The sequence below is a fragment of the Mastigoproctus giganteus genome, chromosome 14 (assembly GCF_048544385.1).
Source record: "Mastigoproctus giganteus isolate SK-2022 chromosome 14, ASM4854438v1, whole genome shotgun sequence".
Lineage (NCBI taxonomy): Eukaryota > Metazoa > Arthropoda > Arachnida > Uropygi > Thelyphonidae > Mastigoproctus > Mastigoproctus giganteus.
In genome coordinates, this window is record NC_143588.1 from 22185306 (window position 1) to 22208394 (window position 23089).

The 23089-nt window shown below is 39.1% G+C and overlaps 1 protein-coding gene across 1 annotated transcript in view; it reads right to left on the bottom strand.

Moving 5' to 3' along the window:
- Positions 1-23089, bottom strand: part of LOC150075011 (uncharacterized) — a 46665-nt gene that overhangs the window by 13978 nt on the left and 9598 nt on the right. The window contains exons 3-4 of the mRNA XM_090388278.1: positions 21120-21596; positions 6907-7023 (exon numbers count right to left, since the gene is read on the bottom strand). Coding sequence (XP_090244404.1) covers positions 6907-7023; positions 21120-21596 — 594 coding nt within the window. The remainder of the gene's footprint in view (positions 1-6906; positions 7024-21119; positions 21597-23089) is intronic.

Below are 23089 nucleotides of genomic sequence, written 5' to 3' on the forward strand. Positions count from 1 at the left end.
GGACCCACCAAGCCAAACTAATGGCTAAATTCCTACAATGGAATTGTCGTGGATTTCGGCGAAACATTGATGACATCAAGGCCCTCCTGCAAAAGCACGAGCCAGTTTGCTTTTGCTTGCAGGAGACATATCTAAAGGCAAATGATGATCCCACCATGCACAACATCACAGTTTTTCGAAAGGATAGAATTGCGGATGGCTCTGTACATGGGGGAGTGGCTATCCTCGTGGGTAACCAGACCCCAGTGCAGCCCTTGCTAATTACAACTAGCATAGAGGCTGTTGCAATTCGCCTTTCAGTGGGATTTTTAATAACTGTGTGCTCCATTTATTTGCCACCTGGGACTGACATCACCCAGGCAGACCTTGATGATCTTCTAACGCAGCTGCCCCCCCTTTCTTACTTCTCGGGGATTTTAATGGACATAACACCCTGTGGGGTAGTGCTAACATCAACAGAAGGGGACGAGTCATAGAGCGTATGCTAAATGACAATGACCTTTCCCTTCTAAATACTGGAACAAACACCTTCTTCCACATGCCTACCCGTACGTTTTCTGCCATTGATCTCTCTATCAGCTCGCCTTCTCTTCTCTCTTCACTTACCTGGGAGGTAGAAGGGAATCTGTATGGAAGTGATCACTTCCCCGTGATAACCACCTTAATTACTGGGAGACCTTGTCTTCCTGTCAGGTTACCGCGGTGGAAGTTTGATCAAGCTGACTGGAGTGCCTTTCAACACCTGGCAAAATTTGACAACTCTACATTCAGTCAGGAGCCTATCAATGATGCAGTTACGTGCATAACAGAAAATATTGTCCATGCAGCTACAACCACAATTCCAAAAACATCCACCCGGTTTCCTCCATTTCCAAAGCCATGGTGGAATCCAGAATGCACAGCAGCTAAAAAGGCTCAAAACAGGGCTTGGGGGATATTTCGAAGATATCCTACCACAGTCAATCTATTAGCCTTTAAACGTGCCCGAGCCAAAGCACGCTACATCCGCCGTCAGAGTCAAAGGGAATCGTGGATCCGTTTCACATCATCCATTACCCAGACGACCAGTACTAAGGTGGTCTGGGAAAAAATCCGGAAAATGAAGGGAAAATACACAGCACACCCCTCATCGGTCCTTGAATATAATGGATGTACTATTGCAGACTCTACTGCAATAGCCAATGCTCTTGGGGAAACTTTTTCTAACATCTCTGCAACATCATCTTACTCCCCAGAGTTTCTGGTCTTAAAGCACAACATTGAAAAACAGGCCCTTAACTTCACATCAAAGGGTTCCCACCCATACAATGGGCCGTTTAATATCAATGAGCTGAAAACAGCACTTGCCCGTACAAAGGCTACAGCTGCTGGACCAGACAACATCCATTATGAAATGATCAACCATCTTTCACCAGAATCCATGGACCATGTGCTCTTCCTGTACAACAGAATCTTCCTTAAAGAGCATTTTCCGGATACCTGGCGCAAGGCAACTATTCTTGCTTTTGCTAAGCCAGGAAAGGATCCTACATGTCCAAAAAACTATCGTCCCATTGCTCTGACCAGCTGTCTGTGCAAAATATTGGAGAGAATGGTCAATGCCCGTCTCTTATGGTATTTAGAATCGAACGACCTTCTCTCCCGCTTTCAGTGCAGCTTCCGAAGAAACAGGTCCACACTGGACCACTTAATTAGACTGGAAACATCTATTCGAGATGCTTTCCTAAAAAGAGAACACTTGGTGTCGGTGTTCTTTGACATGGAAAAAGCGTACGACACAACTTGGAGATTTGGTATTTTAAAAGACCTTTACAACCTTGGTCTAAGAGGCCACCTTCCAATTTTTATTAAAAATTTTTTATCCTGCCGTTATTTCCAAGTTCGTGTAGGATCCTCCCTTTCTCGGCCTTTTTGCCAAGAGGAGGGAGTACCACAAGGATCTGTCTTAAGTGTTACGCTTTTTGCCATTAAAATAAATTCTATTTCGGAACAACTTCCTCCAACTATAAACAGTGCACTCTATGTCGATGACTTCAGCATATTCTCTCAATCATGCAATATGAGGGTTATTGAGAGACAACTGCAACAAGCTATTGACCGTGATAACATCTGGGCCACGGCCAATGGTTTCAGGTTTTCACCGGAGAAGACCGTTTGCGTCCATTTTTGTCGCAAACGTAACCTCCACCCCGAGCCTGAATTACGACTTGGACAAAGCACCATTCCAGTAGTATCAGAGGCGAAATTCCTGGGACTCATTTTTGACAAAAAGCTGACATTTGTCCAACACATTCGTCAGCTTCGCACAAAGTGCACGAGAGGGCTTAACATCCTCCGCTCTCTCTCCTCTACCTCTTGGGGTGCAGACCGCTGCACTCTTCTACGTCTGTACCGTGCACTTGTACGCTCAAAATTAGATTATGGGTCTCAGGTCTTTTCATCTGCCAGAAATAGCGCTGTTCGTTGGCTTGACCCCGTCCATCATCAAGCCATCCGTATTGCTACTGGTGCTTTTAGAACTTCGCCTGTCCAAAGTCTGTATGCCGAAGCAAATTAACCATCTTTGTCGCTTCGGCGAATGCAGTTGTCTCTGCAATATGCCTTCAAGCTGAAGTCCCTACCACACCATCCCACGTGGACATCCGTTTTCGAGCCACGATGGGAAAATCTTTATAACACACGACGTACTGCCAATCGGCCATTCGGCATTCGTGTTCAGGAGCTACTCAATAAGCTTAACATGTCGGTAGACAAGGTTGCTCAATCACCAAAGGAGCCCCTTCCACCCTGGCATGCACAAACACCAGCATGTGACTTCTCGCTCAAACTTGCGACGAAGTCTAATACTCCAGCCTCTGTCTACCTTCAGCTCTATTCACAACACCGTGCAGAACATTCTGACTTCTTGCCAGTTTACACAGACGGCTCGAAGTCAGAATCGTATGTGGGATCTGCTGCTGTTTTTCCAGATAAAACCATATCAGAGCAGATACCCGTTGATTGCAGCATTTACACTGCAGAGCTGCATGCGATAGAGTTAGCTCTAGATCACATAACAAAACACCGATACCAACGGTGTATTATCTATGCCGATTCAATGAGTGCACTGCAGGCTTTATCAGCGATGTCACGCACTAATCACCCAACCCTGTCCCGAATTCAGCAGATAATATACAATCTCTATACAACTGGATTCGATATCCGCTTCTGCTGGATCCCCAGTCACATCGGGATTAGAGGAAATGATTTGGCTGACAATGCAGCCAAATCGGCAGCCCTGACGGATAATCTTGACCTGTTAGTCCCCTATACAGACTACAGGCAAGTTATCCGTAGTAACCTGCATTCTGAGTGGCATGATTCGTGGCATCGCCTGGTTACTACGAACAAGCTGCGTCGAATTAAGCCTGTGATCCATCCTTGGCGGTCCAGCTTACGCAAGGATCGCAAGGAGGAAGTTGTTCTTGCTCGGCTCCGCATAGGACACTGTCATATAACACACTCCTTTTTGCTGAGGGCTGATGACCCTCCTATGTGTGAGCAATGCGACACCATTTTAACCGTCCAACACATTTTATGTGATTGTTCCAGTTTTATAAATGCTCGTTTTACTGCTTTTACCCATCTGACTGAACCGTATACACTCAGTCAGATTTTAAATGACAACGACAATGTGTCAGCAGTTTTTAAATTTTTAAAGTTGATCAATATGTATACACTCATATGAAATATATAATTTGCTTTTATCATTGTACTGATTTTATTTATTTATATGATTTTATGTATTTTTAGGCGACGTAAGTTTTTTACAAATTACCAGTCTTACCTTTTTATATTTTAACATTTTCCTGGCGCACTATAACCCTGCTGTTTTTGCGCCATAAAAATTAAATCAATCAATCAATCAATCAATCAATCAAGCCATTTTCAGTGTTCACGCGCAAGCGCTACTCCTCCCCCCCCTCACCGCTGCACACCCCACTACCCACCATTTTAAATACAGACAAAAACCCTCTATCCAACAAAATTTAAATCATTAGATTATCATTTATAGTTTACGAGATATAAGCGCGACAAATCTTGCCATTTTTTTTTTTGGTCGCTAGAGTTTTCGTAGAGACCCCCCCCCCCCTCTACCGGACGGAACTTAAAGACGTATTCACGTCAAAAGTTCAATCGATATAACATTTTCAACTTATGTTTCGGTGGGCCCTGGAAAGCTATAATCTCCCTTAATCCATTTCCAAATGCTAGTTTACTTAGAACATTTTAGGAATCTCTGTACCAAATTTTCATGTGGATGGCTTGACTTATTTTGTTGATAAATCATGAAATATTACTACGTATTTGCTAACGCGCTTGAAATGTAATGGACTGCGTACATTAATGATTACATTTCACTTGAAATTTGAAAAGATTTAATCAGTGCTATTCTCGAAAGGAAGACACCAGTATTTGCCACACACACACACACACAAAGAAAAAACGCATGCCTACATATGTCAAAGAATCTTTTATTGGCTCAATATTTATCTAGTAAAAGTGTTTCGGTAGACTTCGAACCGATCTTTGATAAGAGGAAGGACGATATTTTAGTCCATTCCTCCTTCAACACAGCTAATTTCGGGCGTGTTGGCCCTGCCCGAAGCCATTTCATCCGAAAGGTGTTCAGTGGGGTTAAGGTCTGCTCTCTGAGCAGCCCAATGAAACTTTTGCACCTCCATGTCTCCAAATTACTGCCGACTGTGCAGTACAACATAGTAAAATGTCCATTCTGAAAGAAAAAACTTCTTCCCCCCACTCCCACTTCTTCATACTGAATCCAAAGTGTAGGAAGAGCAGAATTGTTCAGAATGTCAATGTACCGTATAGAATTCACTATTCAGGAGACCAATGGTCCAAGCTAAAACCACAAGAAACACTCTCAGATGGTGACAGCACCTCGGCCAACTTGTAATTAAAGTTTTCTGGACATCCGCCAGACCGAAAACGTAGCCACCATATAGGAAAATCGTGCATCACAACTCAGCTTGCCAACGTGTTCCAGGGTCCAATTACATTTGGTTTGTGTGTCGCAGCTGTTCTGTGAAATAGGATTCCACGCAGCTCCCTGCGTCTTAGTACGCGTCTTGTACTAATATCAGCTCCTATGGCCTCTTTGATCTCCCGGGTGACACTATTATAGACTCCCTATTATCTATTCCTTTTATGTAAAAAAAATTGCTCGGATAATCATCAAAATCAAAGAAAAACTCATAAATGTAACCGGCTCAAAATTATAAAAATAGCGAGAAGTATGTCACATTAACCGTACAGCAGTAAAACTGAAGGATTATTGAATTTTAACTAGCATGAGCTAATCGGTAGAAAGCAGAGATGGAGATGAGGTTTCTGAGAAATCAGAGGATATCAAGGAAAGTCTACAATTACAAAATTTAAACAGAAAACACCTATAATGGGCTCCATGTATTTATTATTGTTCTCTATCTTGCATGGTCGCCTTTCAGAGCTTGTATCGAAGGTCACAGTTACGCCAGACTTCCACAGCCCATAAAAACGAATTAGTGACTTCCATTACGGCAGGTATACCTGCCGTAATGGAAGTGCTGTTACAGCAGGTATAACATACCTGCTGTAATAGCACTAGACAGACCCGAGAAATTGACGGAAAGAGACACCAAAAAGCACTTAGAACAATGGCACATAGATTCTCTCAATCCTCTTCAAATACAAGATGACTTCTAGGTTAGTGTGACTATTAACATTGTTGATGGTACATCCTTGAGTAAAGAGGTTATGATAGTGGGATACTGCTTCAAGTAGAATGTAATTTGAGATATTTTGTGCGATTGATCTTTGAAAAATATTTTGTTGATCTTGGAACTTGTCTTCTCTACTGATGACACATTAGCCCTATGAAGATAAGTCTGATGTGATGGGAGAACGAGCTGTTACAAATGGATTTATTGTTTCTGAAAATTCGGCACCAAATAGACAACTTCTTGAGCTTCTGTGGTTATGATGCGCAAGGTGGTTTTTGTTCTCAGTTTTTGTTATGATTACCCTCTTCGTAGAAGGCTTGTCGGGAACCACAATGGGTTTTTGCCAAAATTATTGTATTCCTTAAACGTGTAGAGAAGGGATGGCACGCTTATCGCATCGAAGGCAGCCTGAACGTCTAAGTAAGCGAGTACAAGCTCGCATCTTTATTGAAATGCTTGCAATATGGCATTGGTAATTGCAAACTAGTTTGGTGGTTGATTTCCCTCTGGTTACATAGTGTACCTGCACATGCACAGAGGTGGAGGTGAATGAATGCATAAGCGCATCCGCATTGAATAACATAAGTTCAAAATAGTTGAACTTTAACAAAATTACAGGAGCACAACACGAACAGCATTCCTCCATCAGAACGAAGTGTGTGTATATAGGAATTTATGTAGCACTCGTTCACCTTCTTTACTACGAGGGTAGTTAAAGTTGACCTAGACATTATTCGTTTTCAAGATTCGTTTTCCTTCTCATCGAACTGTTGTAACCACTAATTGCCTTTCACCAAATTGTCTCATGTAACGAATTGACGTGAACCGAAGACACGGAGTTCTTCATCTGTCTTGAATTTCTGCCCTTGAGAATGCTTCTTCATTGCCCATACAAGTGATAATCAACGGAGATTAAATACCAACTGTAAGAAGATGATTTGTAATTTCCTGGCTTAAAGTTGCATTTTTACCATTAGATATTTCATGACACAGCGAGTTGATTTAGATGATTATATTGAATACTAATTTGGATTATTATATTAACGTGAGAATAATTTGAAATATACAAAATGCAATTAAGGGCTAAATTTAATAAAAGGTGGAACAGTGGTTAAGATTTTAAACGATTTCTGCATTCACTCACTTCCTGAACAGGGGGCTTGATTATCTCTTCCTGTCGTCGCTCAGCAGAATAGCTACTTCGTCTACGATGTTCCCCGGGGATCCGACGCTTTTCCAAAAGATGAGACAAGCGATTAATCTGTGACGAAACAAAAAATAATAAGAACTGAAATATGCAAATTATTTAGAATTGTACTATACTTGGAGTTATTTTTCTTACATTGCGATGGTATTTATTTACAAAATCGATTTATATTTATTTTAGTAACAAGTTAGCAGCGGCCTTTAAATGCCAGTATTTCTTTCCTGTAAATTGTGACTTATTTTACTAATACTTTGACAATAATAATGTTCTTTTTAACCAGTGTATCGAAAGGCGTTTTCCAAATAAAAGTATTATAACTCCACTTAAATTTTAAAACGTAGTCTTCTGAGCATGTGTGTTCATTCCAGAAAATTTTATTTTATAATGCATCCCGTAGTCTAAAGATGTTTTGTAACATTTCAAAATGCGCTGCATTATTTTTGTATATATTCATACAAACAATGCGCTGCAGTTTATTTTAATCTACATGCATGACGAAAGCAGATAACAGAACGTTGTATGGAGTCGACTATGAACATAAAACGCTGCTCCTGAAAGATCAACGGACAAAACTGACATTCTTATTATTATCAGCAATGGATATTTTTTCCAGTGGGTTCACTTCGCCCCTCAGATTTATCCCATTAACGGGCATCTTCAAAATGGGTGAACTAGAAACCAAAGCTCTCACCACAAGATCAGATCAAATGGCGTGGCAGCCTTCGTGGATATTCAATGGATTCCAACATGAATGCAGCGTAACATTGTAAGAATTCTCAGCACCACAAAAAGATTTGCTAATGATACCATCAAATTGTTTGAGTACATGAATTGCGAGATTTTCAGTGAGAATAACTGTCTTAGAAATGGTTTCACAACACTTAAGTCTTGAATTCGAAGAATTCTTTGACTTTCTGATAACCATCTATACGCAGAATTTCTAAATCCATATTGGAATTCATCGTTATGCTTTACGATCAGCTCAAACCCTGACTTTCCGCTGCCCGGATTGCGTGTCCAAAAATGTTTAAAAAGTGGATCCTAAAATGTTTTTTTTTTATCATTCCAACTTCGTCTTGGATTTGAGCTTTCTTCTTTGATCAATTTCAGGTTTAATTTCCGATTCTATTTCCAACTTTTTTTGCATTGTCTAAAACAGTTACCCAACCTTTTTTCAGATACAACCACTTTTATATTCGAAGTAGAAACGACGGACCACAAGAAAGATTAAATTAACATAAAAATATATTTAATAACTATTTTCTAAATACAATGATATTGTAGCCTTAAGAATATGTTAGTTTGTTGTAGGTATACATGTATTTCTCCAATGTTAATAGGATTATTTCCCACTGAAAAGAAATCTGTTTTACTGAAGTCCTGTCGACCACGTCCAATAAGTTACTCGAACCACAGGTTGGGAAACATTGGTCTAGAAGTCATTTAAATTTATTATATGTTCTGAAATTTATAAGGCATTCGATTGATTTTTAATTTATTTTAACAATTGGCAAACACACTAGAGAAAGATTTTTACAGACACAAAAATATAAGACAACGCATATGGGTGTATTAGCTTCGGTTCGAATAACCCAAAATTTAAAATATTTTATGTTTAGTAAAGAACTTGTAGTAAAACATATTTTCAATTTGTGTTTCATGTCATGTATTCGCAATGCTACAGATCATTTATACTCTGAAGTGATCTTTCAGAGTTTAGTCCAGTATTATTCCAGGAATTTAATTGTTTAAGAGGGATGAAGGGAAAAAGATGAGTTGGATTCGAACGAGCATGCTCCTACTATCTTGCCAGTTTGTAGAAATAGACTAGATAGTTATTAAAGGCATGGAAGCCAATATTCACTGCCTGAAGTTGTGTAGATAAAGCATGTAGCATAAAATGACCTGCATATGCAAGGAAAGCAGGAGCGGGCCCCATAAGTGATGAGAAAATCAGAGAGAACTGAGAGGAGTCTCCTTGAAGGGATTTCGACAAAGACTAAAGACAGACAAAAGAATCGGACAAAGACTCAACCTCAAATTTTTAACAAAACTAAAGAAAACACCATCTGCAAGTGATCAGTTACATCAAGTTTATGGAGAAATTACTATGTCAAGGGCTCGCGTGTTTTAATGGCATAAAGATTTTTGGAAGGAAGTGCGAATGTGGAGGACTATGAACAGCCAGGCCGGCCTATAGCTATGAAAATGTAGACTGGGCAAGGACATTAATTAGAAGTGATCGTTATTTAAGCATTAGAATAGTTACATCAGAACTCAATATGGACAAAGAAAGAGACAAATTTTAACTGAAAATTTAGGCATGAGATAAGTGCATGCCAAGATGGTGCTTTGTACTCTCGCAGTGATCTACCCAATCGTTCTTTAGGCAGCATATAAATATGGAAGTCAACGTTCCTGCTACCTGCCACTATGGTGGGTGCAATATAAAACATTGCATGTACCATTTAGACAAGTCAACTCTTTAAAATCCGACACCTCATGCCCACGATGCCGGATTTTAGAGAGGTGTATTTAGTGGTTGAGTAGTTTTTGCAGTTTTCTAAATGTAAACAAATGACAATGAATAAAGTCATAGAATATGTTGTCATGTACTGTAATATCACTTTTAAATGTATGTCTAGTACGGTGTCAAAGAAATAGATAACATTAATGAATTTGCTTCAGAGAGAAAAAAAAATCGAATTGGAGGATTTAAAAAATTAATTATTCTTCTTCTTTTTAAGGAATATTTATAACGAGATATATGAAATTCTATTATTTGTGGGTCAGTAAGTAGTTTTTTTACGGAAGAGATTAAGCATAGATTAAATCATTCATATATTTTGTAGCTGTACCCACAATCGGCATTTCGTATCTCTCTTTGCTCTCTCAACTATTCTAAAGAGTTATTAAATTAAATTAGTCACCAGCTCACGCAAGCGCCGTATGATCAGCCACACAGCTGTAATTTGCAAGAGCAATTCGCGCTACGTAACGAAGTTTACTCAGTAAGAAAAAAGAAGGAAATTCAAAGTTATTATATAGTTAAAGTCATAGAGCCTCAGAGAAGTCATAAGAAGTTTGCAGGATTATCATGTTCTTCCATCTTTTTGCGTCCAGACAATATAAACTGAATTGATAATGCAATGGTTTTAACTTTTTTTAGCAAAACAAACTTGCCTTCATAGTTAGTTATCGCGGTATTGCACTATTTTCAAACAGATAGTCGACGCTAAAGGTTAAATTGAAAATTAGTTTAAAAGATGAAGCGTCTATAACAGCCTCTTTCAGGTCTCTAATCAGACAGCAGGTAGTCTCTCACTAGAGACCACCTGCTACTACGTTATGGAAACCAGTTAGTCCTGAAATAGTGCAACAGCACAGCACTCTTTAAAACAAATATTAACTTGTTAGCGAGCCCATTAGTTTGAAAATGGTTCAGATAACTCTTTGCACAGGTTAGTTTGCTTGGTTGTAAGACTTCCACTTCCTTGGTTGTAAGACTTATTGTCAGAAAAAAATAGACTAAATGACAAATATAGTCATACAAGCAGGGGCGGCTCGTCCATAGTCACTGCAGCACCCCCCCCCCCCAGCTATTTAAATCTAGATATATAAATTTTAATAGCTCAGAAAATTTTTCTGTGCTCAGTGGTCCCAGAAAATTTTTAAATTCTTTATAGCGGGATCAACTGACGATGTTACCAACAGTAAATTCTAAGTGGGAAGCATTCAATGAATTAATCGTGGATGCTACTAAAAGTTTCATACCTATTAAGAAATATTGTTCAAGGTTTAGGCCTAAATGGTTATCAAATGAACTAATGAAACTCGTAACAGAGAAGAAAAATGCATGGGATGCATATAAATTATCAAGCGACTCAGAAGCCTATGGCAGATTTAAGATAGTCTGTAATCAGGTCACAAAGGAGGTTAGGCAGGCGAAGGCAGATTACGAGAAATCCTTGGCAAACGATGCTAAGAAAAACAGCAAGGATTTATTTAGTTATATAAACTCTAAAAGGAAGGGGATGAATCTGATTGGTCCACTTGACATCGATGGTTCGACTGTTGATGATCCTGCTCAGATAGCAGACAAACTGAATGAGTATTTTGCATCTACATTCACACATGAGGAGTTATTAAGGTTTTAAAATGGCAGAAGGTTATCAAATTGTAGCAGGATACTTAATGATTTTGTAATAACTGAGAGCAAAGTGGAGGAGAAATTGTTGAAGTTAAACATAAGAAAATCACCTGGGGTGGACTATCCGGTTATATTAAAGGAGGCGGTAAAGCAACTAAGCAAACCCTTAGCCATAATTATGAGAGCATCCTTGGACTCAGGGGAGGTTCCCACGAACTGGAGATGTGCAAATGTATCCCCAATTCACAAAGGGGGATTGAAGGGTGACACGAGTAATTACAGACCAGTTAGTTTAACTTCTGTTACGGGTAAAATAATGGAGTCACTGGTTAAAGATGCATCTTATGATTATCTAGACAAGACTGCAGCAATAATTCAGACATAGCATGGGTTTGTTAAGGGAATTTGTTTTGTCTGACAAATTTGATAGGATATTATGATGTGGTTACAAAGGAACTGGATGCAAAAAATAATTTTGATATCATATATTTGGATTTCAGGAAAGCTTTTGACACTGTTGCGCATGGAAGACTATTGTACAAATTGGAGCAGAATGGTATTAAGGGTAAGTTGCTACAATGGATAAAAGGATGGTTAAGTGGGAGAAGACAGAGGGTGGTAATCAATGGGTACTGCTCTTCGTGGACTAATGTTATTAGTGGAGTCCCACAGGGTTCGGTGTTGGGTCCACTGTTATTTTGTATATTTATCAATGATATTGATGAAGGTATATCAGGCTTAATGTCGAAGTTTGCAGATGATACAAAGGTTGGCAGGGTTGTTAATGACAGCAAAGACAGTGTGCTACTGCAACAGGATCTAGATAATTTGGGCAGATGGGCTAAGAAGTGGCAACTGAAGTTTAACCTTGACAAATGCAAAGTACTGCATATGGGTAGAAGTAACCCAAGAGAAACGTAACAACTGTGTGGTACTACACTTAAGGTGGTAGAAAATGAAAAAGACCTGGGAGTAATTGTGCAGTGAGATATGAAGTTTTCTGAGCAATGCAGACAGGCTGCCAGGGCAGGTCATGGGGTTTTGTCAATGATATATAGGAATTTTGCTAGCAGAGAAAAGGAGGTGATTGTCCCTCTGTATAAGGCAATGGTCAGGCTACGCCTTGAGTACTGCGTACAGGTCTGGAGGCCTCATTTTCGGAAGGATGTAGATTTGCTTGATTGTCCCTCTGTATAAGGCAATGGTCAGGCTACGCCTTGAGTACTGCGTACAGGTTTGGAGGTCTCATTTTAGGAAGGATGTAGATTTGCTTGAGCGTGTACAGAGAAGGGCAACAAGATTGGTGAGGGGAATGAAGGGATCCTCTTACCAAGAGAAGCTTAAGCTCTGCAAATTTCAGTGGCTGGAGACTAGGCACCTGCGCGGTGATCTGATTGAGGTGCATAAGGCCTTGAATGGGTTGAGCACGCTGAATTCTGATGGGATTCTTCCACTTGTTCAGATTACGAACCTAAGGGGACGTAAATTCAAATTAAGAAAGGACAGATGTAGAATAGATGTGCGGAAATTTGCCTTTAGCCAGCGGGTGGTTAACTGCTGGAACAAACTTCCATCTGTGGTTGTGGAATGTGATAGGTTGAATAAATTTAAGGAGGAACTGGACAGGCATTTACAGATGATACAAAGGTTGGCAGGGTTGTTAATGACAGCAAAGGCAGTGTGCTACTGCAACAGGATTTTGGCTGATGCTGCATAAGCTCATACACTTGCTTTCTTGCATCACATGCCACTACTACTACTATATACAGTGAACGGAGTTATATGGAATTTTGTGAAGAACAACGCAATGAATATTTTTATTAACGGGACCCGCATATAGTGTTCGCATACTCTATTTCCAGTAATCATTTAAATAATAAACGAATAAAAACACGAAATCGTTTCAGACTTTGAAGTTTAATTAACCGTAGTCTTCACTGTGCGCCAAGCATTGACACATTTTGCATTCCAGTGAATATCTGGTATTTGGTTGCCATTGGCAACCAGATACCAGGTCTATTGGCAACTTGCCAATATATAATTTTTATAGATGAAACGAAATGTAAAGCTGCAGATTTCATCGTTGATCATGATGGGTGTGTTGCCACAATGTCGGTGTCTTTTTGTTATTTGCCCGATTCCCATTAAGTAACTAAATAATATCGGTGTTAAGTCAATACTCAACATTCGACAGTGTAATTATGTGATTACAGCTTAATTGCAAATTCAGCTTGAACTTGGTAAGATGAAGTTATATTATGAGGCGATGTGTAAGTAAAACATTATTTCTACGACACACGATTTTGTGAAATTTGATTCAATCATGGTTCCCATGTTCCCTATGAAGAAAATCGCGTGGTAGTGAATAAACTTCAGCAACTTAAATTTTTCACAATTATCGCTCCAAGAAAAAAAGGCGATTAAAAAAGAAGGCCGTCCCACACCAAATATTCAAATTTCTCAGCGGGGAATAAGTAATAATAAGAAATATATTCGCAGTTTTAAAACTGAATGGTACCAAGGGAAAAGTTGGCTTTGTGGTTGTGAAGTTAAAATGTATTGTTTTGTTTTCCATGTTTACTGTTCGGAGGTGATTTAACGTGGACAAAAAGTGGCTTTACAAACATAAACAGAACGAAAGAAAAAACTCTAAATCATGAGAGTTCGAAGAAACATATTGATAATGTGATTTCACTATCGGTTTTAGGAAGCGTAAATATAAAAGAACAGCTTAGTGAGGCCTACAGACTTCCGATCTGCACACATAACAGAAAAGTTACCAAGAATCGAAACTAATAGACTGCATTAAATTTTGTGGACAGTTTGAAATTCCTTTACGTGGACATGACGAAAAAGACGATTCTAAAAATATTCAGAGAATTAATAAATTTCGCCTGTACATTAGATTCCAATTTAAAGAACCATTCAGAAAGTAATGCAGCATTTAAAGGCATTTGAAAAACTATTCAGAATGATATTCTTGACTGTTTGCTGCAAATATGCCCTGAGGAAATAAAAAGAGAAATTAAAGAGGCTTCATTCGTAGCTGTCATGGCTGATGACACAACAGATGTTTCAGAACATATACAAATGGTAATTGTTCTGAGATATGAACCGAATGGAAACATTTTTGGGGTTTTTTCACTCCGGAAAACCAAACGGCAGACGGAATGTTGAAGTGCATTCTAGATCAGTTAGACATAATCCTCGAAGGAAATACTCAAAAACTGGTTGCTTAGACATTTGATGGCACAAGTGTGATGAAAGGAAAGAAAGGGGATGTTCAGGCTAAAATAAAAGAAGTGTACAAAAATGCACATTTTATTCACTGCTATGCACACCAATTGAATCTGATGATGAGAAAAGCAACAAGTAGTACCCGAGATTAAAATATTCTTTTCGAACCTCGTGTCGATACCAACATTTTTCTCGAGATCACCACAGCGTCTCTCTGTTCTCAAAAAGCATATGGACAGCCGTGTTGCCCGACCTTCCCCTACAAGATGTAACTTCAATATATGCACCGTGAACAGCGTTTATGAAAATTTTGAATCCTTAAAAAAATTGCACGGAGGAATTACAAGCGACAGCAAACGCAGATAAGACGATTTCAGAAGCAACTGGAATTTTGAACATCTTGAGTAAATGAAAAATTTGAGTTCTGGTTAGAACTTTTCCATCAGATAATGCCTCACGTGGAAGTTATTTTATAACCAAATGCAATCTTGAGAAATTGAGGCAGTTAAAATACATGATAGGAAACTTTAAGAATGCCATTCTGAAATCAGGAATTCAATGAACTGTGAAAATCCTTCAAAAACACTGATTATTGAAGCGAAGGAAGTATGCGACTATACTGTATAAGTGTTGACATAGGTGAGAGATATTCTTTTACAAAACAATTAATTGCTGCTATAACGAGGAGAACTTTTATTTTTCGTACGAAAATGCCCATTGAAGAGGTACAGGAGTCTGCTGAGGCATATCCCATGACTGAAAGAGAAAAACTCCTTACAAAATTACAAGTTTTCTATAGCAGACGTGATCTACACAATTATTGCAAATTAACTGACTCGCCGAAATTTATTTCAGAAAATAATCTAGCTGAAGTTCTTGGTGAACTTACAAAACTCATAAAAGTTCTTTTGACCATTCCGATGACTACTTCAGAGCCCAAACTCTGCCATTCGATATTAAAAAGAATAAAAACATTTTTAAGGAGCACTATGAATCAGGAAAGGCTAAATGCTCAAGCAGTGCTTTCAATAGAGAAAAGCTTGGGCAACAGTGCACCAGACTTGAATGAAAAAATTATTAAACTATTTTCAACAAACAAAAACCGAAGAATGGATTTTGTTTTAAAATAAAAGTTCAAGTCTGTTAATGGTAAATGTCTAGTTAATGTTTTGTAGTATTTTAACTTGTTTATTATTATTACTGTGTATATCTACATGTCTTATAACCAATCCAATTTAAGGTAACTTTAAGACGCAGCACCCCCAAACATCAGAGTCACGAACCGCTACAACCAAGCATATGAAAAAGAGAGAAATTTCACTAAAAGTTCCAGATTGTAGTGTCGGATTTCACAGAATTTACTGCACTCTCATTTATCTATTATTTATACATTTTTTCATATTATTTTTTGTTGTACTCGTATTTCGATGTGTTACATTCGTCATTATTGTATTACTGTACTATTGTACTATTACTTTTCATTTTATCCTAATGTTATTTTTCATTTTATCCTAATGTTATTTTTCATTTTATCCTAATGTTATTTTTCATTTAATTTTCATTCTATCTTCACCTTCTTCATCTTCCACTTGATAAATATTTTGTTTCATATTAATTGTTGTATTCTGTACCTTGGTAAATTCTAAACGTTCATTGTTCTGTACAGTAATCTTCATTTATTATCTCAATTAAGTCATGTACAGTCACTCAGCCTCGATGCGAGTCCTCTGGTCTTTAGTGTTTTATTTTCTCTGTCTAAGATTACGCCGGGTATAGTATATTTTACAACATATTATATATTTAATTTGTAGCAAATACGTTGCAATTTTGTAATTGAAAGGGCTCCCTTCGCTTTATCTTTCTTTTATTGGAAAGAAAGTTGATGGTATCTGTGTCCTTAGGTTTGAAATTTAGCAACATTATGCGGTTAGAGGTGTCGAGAGCTAGCATGGGCTCTGGGAAAACAATCACACTGAACCATCCGCCTTTTTCCGTATTGGGGGCCAGGACTCGAATTCTGCACCTCCACAATGTCCTGGAGCTGTCCTGCCTGACCTCTTCCTTTTGAAACTGGAGGATGTGGTTGCTCTACAAGACCGTACTTACACTGCTAGGGGGCCCGAGGCACTAAGCTCTTATGCCCCCCTCTTTAAAGATACCAGAGGTCCAGAGTCTAAAAATAAAAAACTTGCATATATAAATATAATCCGGAAAAAAACCAATTATTTTTTACTGATCTGTTTAAACACAAACGTTGCAATACAAAGATCGCTTTAACAATTGGAGATTACAGAGGCCATGCGAGGCTTCCCTCTGTGGTGAGGCCCGATGCTAGTGCCTCATGCGCCTGTTTATAAGTACGGCCCTCTTGCTCTATTGTGTGAGACCAAGCGTTAGCTCATCATTACATAGATTTTTGTACCAGGGCCGCAGCCCTTTCTTCAGTTTTGTACACTTAACAAATCCCACTTTGTTACAAGCTGATGGTTCTACTGCATTGTCAGCTAAATCCTCAGATAGAGATCATCTTCAAATATAGTTCATTTACTAACATCCTACTTTTTCCTCTGTCTTGTATCAACGATCTTGATATACCCCTCCAATCATACCCAATACAGACCACTCAATACCTCCTTCCCGTGCACCTGCGACAGAATGTGAGGAGAATTCCGATGCCACGAAAGATCCAGTTCTTGATGGCAGCATTTTTCCACGTCGAAACGTTGCTCTTGAGCTCGATAATGTTCTGTGTTGCCGTTTTTTATAATTTCCTGTTCCACTGGTGTTTTTCTTTCTGCTTTAAAATTTGCTCATATCCAGTCAGTCTTAAAATGACAGATGTCTTCCTTTAAGTTATCGCCCCGTTGTACTTACCTCTATTCTTTCCAAAGTAATGGAGAAGTCCATCAACTGCCAACTCCTAAACTATCTGAACCATCTGATCACCTGCTTGTATCGATTCTGTCAGTGTTGATCCACTTACACATTGATATATTGGCTTATATTACTCATCTTTGGACAAATTCGGTGGAAAAGTGTGAAACTAAAGCAGTTACTCCTGACATTTCTGAGGCTTTGATATTGTTTGGATCTTCTAGTGGTCTCATAAATAAGCTTCCATCTTACGAATTTCGGTCTGTTTTTGCAATTGGATGTTCAGTTTTTCTCTCTAACCCTCACCCGTGGCTAAGCGGTGAGAGAGAAAACTAATTTCTCATCTAATGCCTCCAAGGTTCGGCTCTTTCTCTCGCTGTTTTCCTTCTTGTGTATTTAATCATTTTTCCCCACAAAAATTCTAGATAAATCTTATCTAGAATTTTGCTTATCACAACCAACTGCATTCCACTTTGCAGTTTGAGAAACCTTGCCCTACGCAAACATCCTAAACGCGAATATCCACCACCAGTTCTTTAAATGCTAGTCTCCAGGTAAATATGGAGCGAATAAACTTTCGTAAATTTCAATCCGTCTAAAATTCAACCTGTCTTATATCCTGTGAAAAAACAGTACTTCTTCTAAGCTTGCTTTCGATGAAACTCTTGATTTCGTCACAAACCCTTGACACACATATTCGTCACATCCTTTCGGGGATTACCCTGACTGATGTAATCGTCATCTTTGTGTTGCAATAAAGATCTCTCTCTCTCTCTCTCTCTCTCTCTCTCTCTCTCTCTCTCTCTCTCTCTCTCTCTCTCTCTCTCTCTTTCTCTCGTTATAAGCACATCACAGATATTGCTTTCTTTGCATGAAAAAAAATTGGGTTTCTTTTTTTGGCTCTTCTAAACAACCACTCACTCTGCGCAACTCTCAAATCCATCCTACTATGGTTCCCGCATCTTGGAGAGTGCTCCTAAAAGATCCCGAAAGTTACTAGATTCTCTTCAAAATAAGACAGTCAGGTTTAATTAACAACGTGTCTTACAAAGTCTATCCACTCTTTATCTCAAAGACGTTCAATTTCTGTTGAATGCCTCTTTTATAGATACTTCTGAACCGGGATCTGCAATCCTCTTACTTTCTTTGAAACCAGTTCGAACACATGCTGCAATCAGAATGAAAGTAATCCATTCATTCGCTGTTCAACTCCAGTCTCATAGAACCAACTTTTCTTTTTCATTTATGGTCGCTACTTCTGTTCTTTGGAACAATTTTTTCACATGTTGACATCAGACTTGAATTCCACAGGAATTCAAGTCTGATGTCAACAATTTCGCATTCTTCTATTTTCTCAGCCTTCAACCCATGAACATTACTGCTATAGGTTCTAATACCTTTCATTTTTAGCATTTTCATCCTATATTAAGAAACCGACCATAAAATACACGCAGTTCACAGAAAAAGTACACTGACACCTCATAGTCTGAGTTACTTTGACGAAAAATAAATCATAAAGAAACAAACAAAACTAATAAAAGTTTTGCCTAAATTTATTCGGTAGTTCGGAAGAAGCAAGCAGTAGCAAATTGAAACACTTGTAATGACCGCACTTTGATTATAGCGAGCCAAAGTAATGACCCGTGCAGAAAAGTTTACCCGCTTCATTCTGTCAGAGGAAGGTTAAATGCAGTTATGCCATATCCTCTAACTTGTACAATGCAAAATTGCTTCGAGGTGTTACCAGGACATGTTGTTAATTTTCTCAACGGAAACTGCTAGCTTTGACAGATGGCGAATGTATTTCTGCAATGGTAACCTAGAATTCAAGGTTAGGTGTGAAAGAAGAGATTCTTCTCTTAACCACGTTTCTATAAATTTAACAAAATCAAAGGCAATCGGCAGTGAGATGTCTGTGGGATCAGTTAGCTTGTTCTTCAATAGTCGTATGTTCTGCATGTAACAATTTAGAGGGACATCCTCAGATGGCTTGGTTCAGATTGCTGTAACGGGACATCTATGTACGTGCTTTTGCCAAATGACTATGGTAAACTCCAAAATTGCCGTACTAGCAATTACAGATTAGCATACCGGTATGACAAACAAGCCTGGGAGGGTAATCAGGATCCGAAACGTTGTGTCTGGAGATATGAGCACTACATTCGTTATGGGACATGTCCGGCAATGCTGCACTGTTAACCGTATCGTATCGTTTCGTTTCGTCTCGTCCGTTTGGATTCTGAGGAGGAAGCAATATTAGTATTATTATAATTGTTATATTATATGAGGAGGGCACGCGTGTGGTTTTAATAACCGTCCTCCCCACCGGGTAGAAAAAGCTCGATTTCGAATCCTGTCAATGACGCGAGGAACTTTTAAGGCCTTCTTTTTCACTCCGTGGCTGAGTTAGTCGGTTTCAGACATTGATAGCAAAGTTCTCCCCCGGAAAGTCGGGCTTTTCGTTCAGTAAAAAAAAACAGCGATCTGACCAGATAACACGCGCACACAGCTGATGGATATATTACACACGGGCAGATGAGTTGGTTCTCCGGCGGCCTTAATGTGGCAGTTTATTGTTATATGACATAACGAAGAGAACTTTTTCTGTAACAACTGGCTGTCCAATTCCACTTTGAACTTTACAAAACTATCCACCTCAACCTTTATGGCATTCCGCTGATCTACAATCCCATAAAGTTTACACAGAAAGTAAGCTTCTTGAAATCCAACCTTCCGTTTCCCCAAAAATATTGTGTTTTCGTCTCTTGTCTTGTTCTTCTCATTTCTATCAGTGAAAATATATCTCCCTTTTTCATTTCACTGATTTCCTTCAAGTCTTATATACCTCTATCAGGCCCCCAAGATGTCTGGTTGCCAATCTTTGCAGTCCACTCTTTCTAAGTGTTCTTCATATGGACGTCGATTAGTACCCTATCAATTTGGTTATCCTTCTTTGAACACTTTCTTTAGCAACCCACGCTTGAAGAAAAACAGAATCTCTACGTCTTTCTTCAAGTATAGCCTCCATTATCATCAAGGGACAATGACATACTTTTCCCCACTTGTGAAGGTCCTATATATCATAGCTATGATACCATGCACCATCACAGTTACTTGTTTACTTACATTGCATGGAAAATTTCATCTCTGACTGAATCGTAACTCATAAGTAACCTTAGGATCACAATTTGAGGACATGAAAAGAAGGGTGACAGACTGAACATTTGGCTTTAGAAACTTTTCCGTATTAAGACTATCAAAGATTATCCTAAAAGAGGCATAGGAGGGGTGACGGCGGGAATTTCCCCTAAAGCCCCCAGGTATTTTCAGGTAGGGCGTGTCCGCCATGACAGTATAGTGTTTTTTCACTTGTGACTCGTTTTAAGAGGTTCCGGTTCCAACCTTTGAAAACTGGAGGAACTCTTTAAACTATCTTCAGTCGGGCCAGTGTAGTAAGCTACTCTGAGGAGTATGGCTTTCCACGTGAATTATTTCGGGTTTTGCAGTCGCACAACATGTAAATGGTCCCGTGAAGATATATTTTTTGAAACATAATACGTACACAACGTAATATGGCGTAATATGTAGATGGCGCTGGACTCTAGATAGCTTATAACAAAAACACCAGCAGGATTGCAATTTGGTTAAAAACTTGTTAGAATCCAGAGAGCTGATGAAAGTGCTGGGTGACAATGGCCTTTTGCTTTGGTAGAGAAGAGCTTGAGATTTATTATGATAGAATTTATGCCATCAGTATTGATTCCAATTGAGTTGCTTTGCGTCTCATTTGTGTAATCATAATTTAAAATTACTATTCTACATATGATTATATAAATTAAAACTACAATGCAATTTGCATTTAACATTCATTAATTATTTTGTTACCTACTTCTGTCGTGAATTCCTTCAGTAGCACATTGGGAGAGGAGACGAAGGTCTTTTCGGCTGACACGGCGATTTGGAGAGATCCTGCATATGACATTACCGAGAACGAAATAGGAATTTCAGGCGTGCATGCCATCCAAAATGTCACTTTCTTCACTCTTCGCGAGCCTAGGATCACAGCTTCCTCTGGTCCTGGAATATTTGAGAAGAAGACACTGCCTTTCTGGTTAATATTTCCGAGCAACCATTGAGATATGACCTCAGGGAGAAGAAGTAACAAAAATTGAATCGCACCATACATTACTACGGGATCCGCAGATGTTTTTAGTTCATCCATTATGTGCCGGACTTCCCACAGACGAGGAATAGACCCTTCTGTGTTGGTCGGTAATCGGACATTTACTAAAGCGAAACGAGTTCCCATCTGCGGAACTGTTTCCGTGGATGTTGGTTCATACCTCAAGTCCACAGGTATACTCATCTGTGGGGAATTAAAAAACTTAAATATAGAAATTACTTTCTTCAAGGTAATTATAATATTTTTTAATATTTTAAAAGGAATGTTATACCTCTTAAAATATTATCTGCTTGGTTGGGAAAAAAGTTACATAAAATTTTGGCAGAAGTATGACAGCGAGAAGTATATAATATGCCTGAAACTATTGCAATTTGACAAGTGTATCTTTTGGAATTTGATGTTTAGTTTAATTGTGTGTAATTTTATTGGCTTGTCTTCACAGCTAAAATGTTTGCAGGTATTATTACATAGCCAAATATGTGGGACTATGCTCTTAGCGAATCCCCGAACCAAGATAGAGATATTCTTGGTGCAATCCAACAATTGAACTGCGACATTCTCCTGTTCGCTATATATTCAGCGTACAGGCGGAACCAGCAGAATTCCACAACATAAGCGTATTATCTCAATGGAAAGCCATCTTGTTGCTACCATAGGTCAATCTGGACATTCATTGAACATAATCAAGAAGATGGTTGAACCGGAGAATCTAATGGGAAACCCAGCGTATGGCACAAACAGCATGGACCCATTCTGCCAGGTGTGAACATTGTAAGCTTGGTAACGGCAATCCACTGCAGGATGGAGGCCTCCTCAAAAATCCATGTTGAGGGAAACGGACCATAATCTGCCACCGTGGTCCAGTACGGGTTGGCAGATCGACCATATTTACAGTCAGGGGCTTGAACCCCGCTCTACTCAAAGAGCGTGTGCTACTGCACTCCCGCCCCTGACCACTCTGCTACGGAGGCCTTGTGTATTCAGTTCAGAACGTGTTATTACAATGGGGTAACGCGTCGTCACAAGGAGAGAATTGTAGATGATAGGAACAGAAGAGTATATTCCGCCTATATAGCAGCTTCCTCGGTCACCAGAGTACCTTTTTTTATTCATTTATTAAAGAAGGCGATCCCAGCTAGCTTTCACATATGGCAGAATGGGTCCATGGGTTCATGCTGTTTGTGCCATACGCTGGGTTTCCAGTTCGATTCTCCGGTTTAACGATCTTCTTGATTATGTTCAATGAATGTCCAGATTGATCTATGGTAGCAAAAAGATGGGTTTGCCATTCAGATAATACGTTTATGTTGTGGAATTCTGATGTTCCGCCTGTACGCTGAATTTATAGCAAACAGGAAAATGTCGCAGTTCAATTGTTGGGTTGCACCAAGCATATCTCTATACATTCCTGGAACATGGGGACGGCCAGGGATCGTCTGCCAGCGTATCACTGGGATACCTACCCTCCCACATGAGATTCTAACAAGCTCCGAAACGGTGAAGCTTCGTCATTCTGTGACGGCTATTCGTCATAGAATGGTGGTATCCGCCGAGAATAAGTGACATTAGTCTTCTTTACCGGGGAAGCTTTGCTTATTCGAGATAGTGCAATAATAGTAAACTCGTTGTAAAGGCGTTCACTACACTATACAAGACGTAACAAAAACGATGCCATT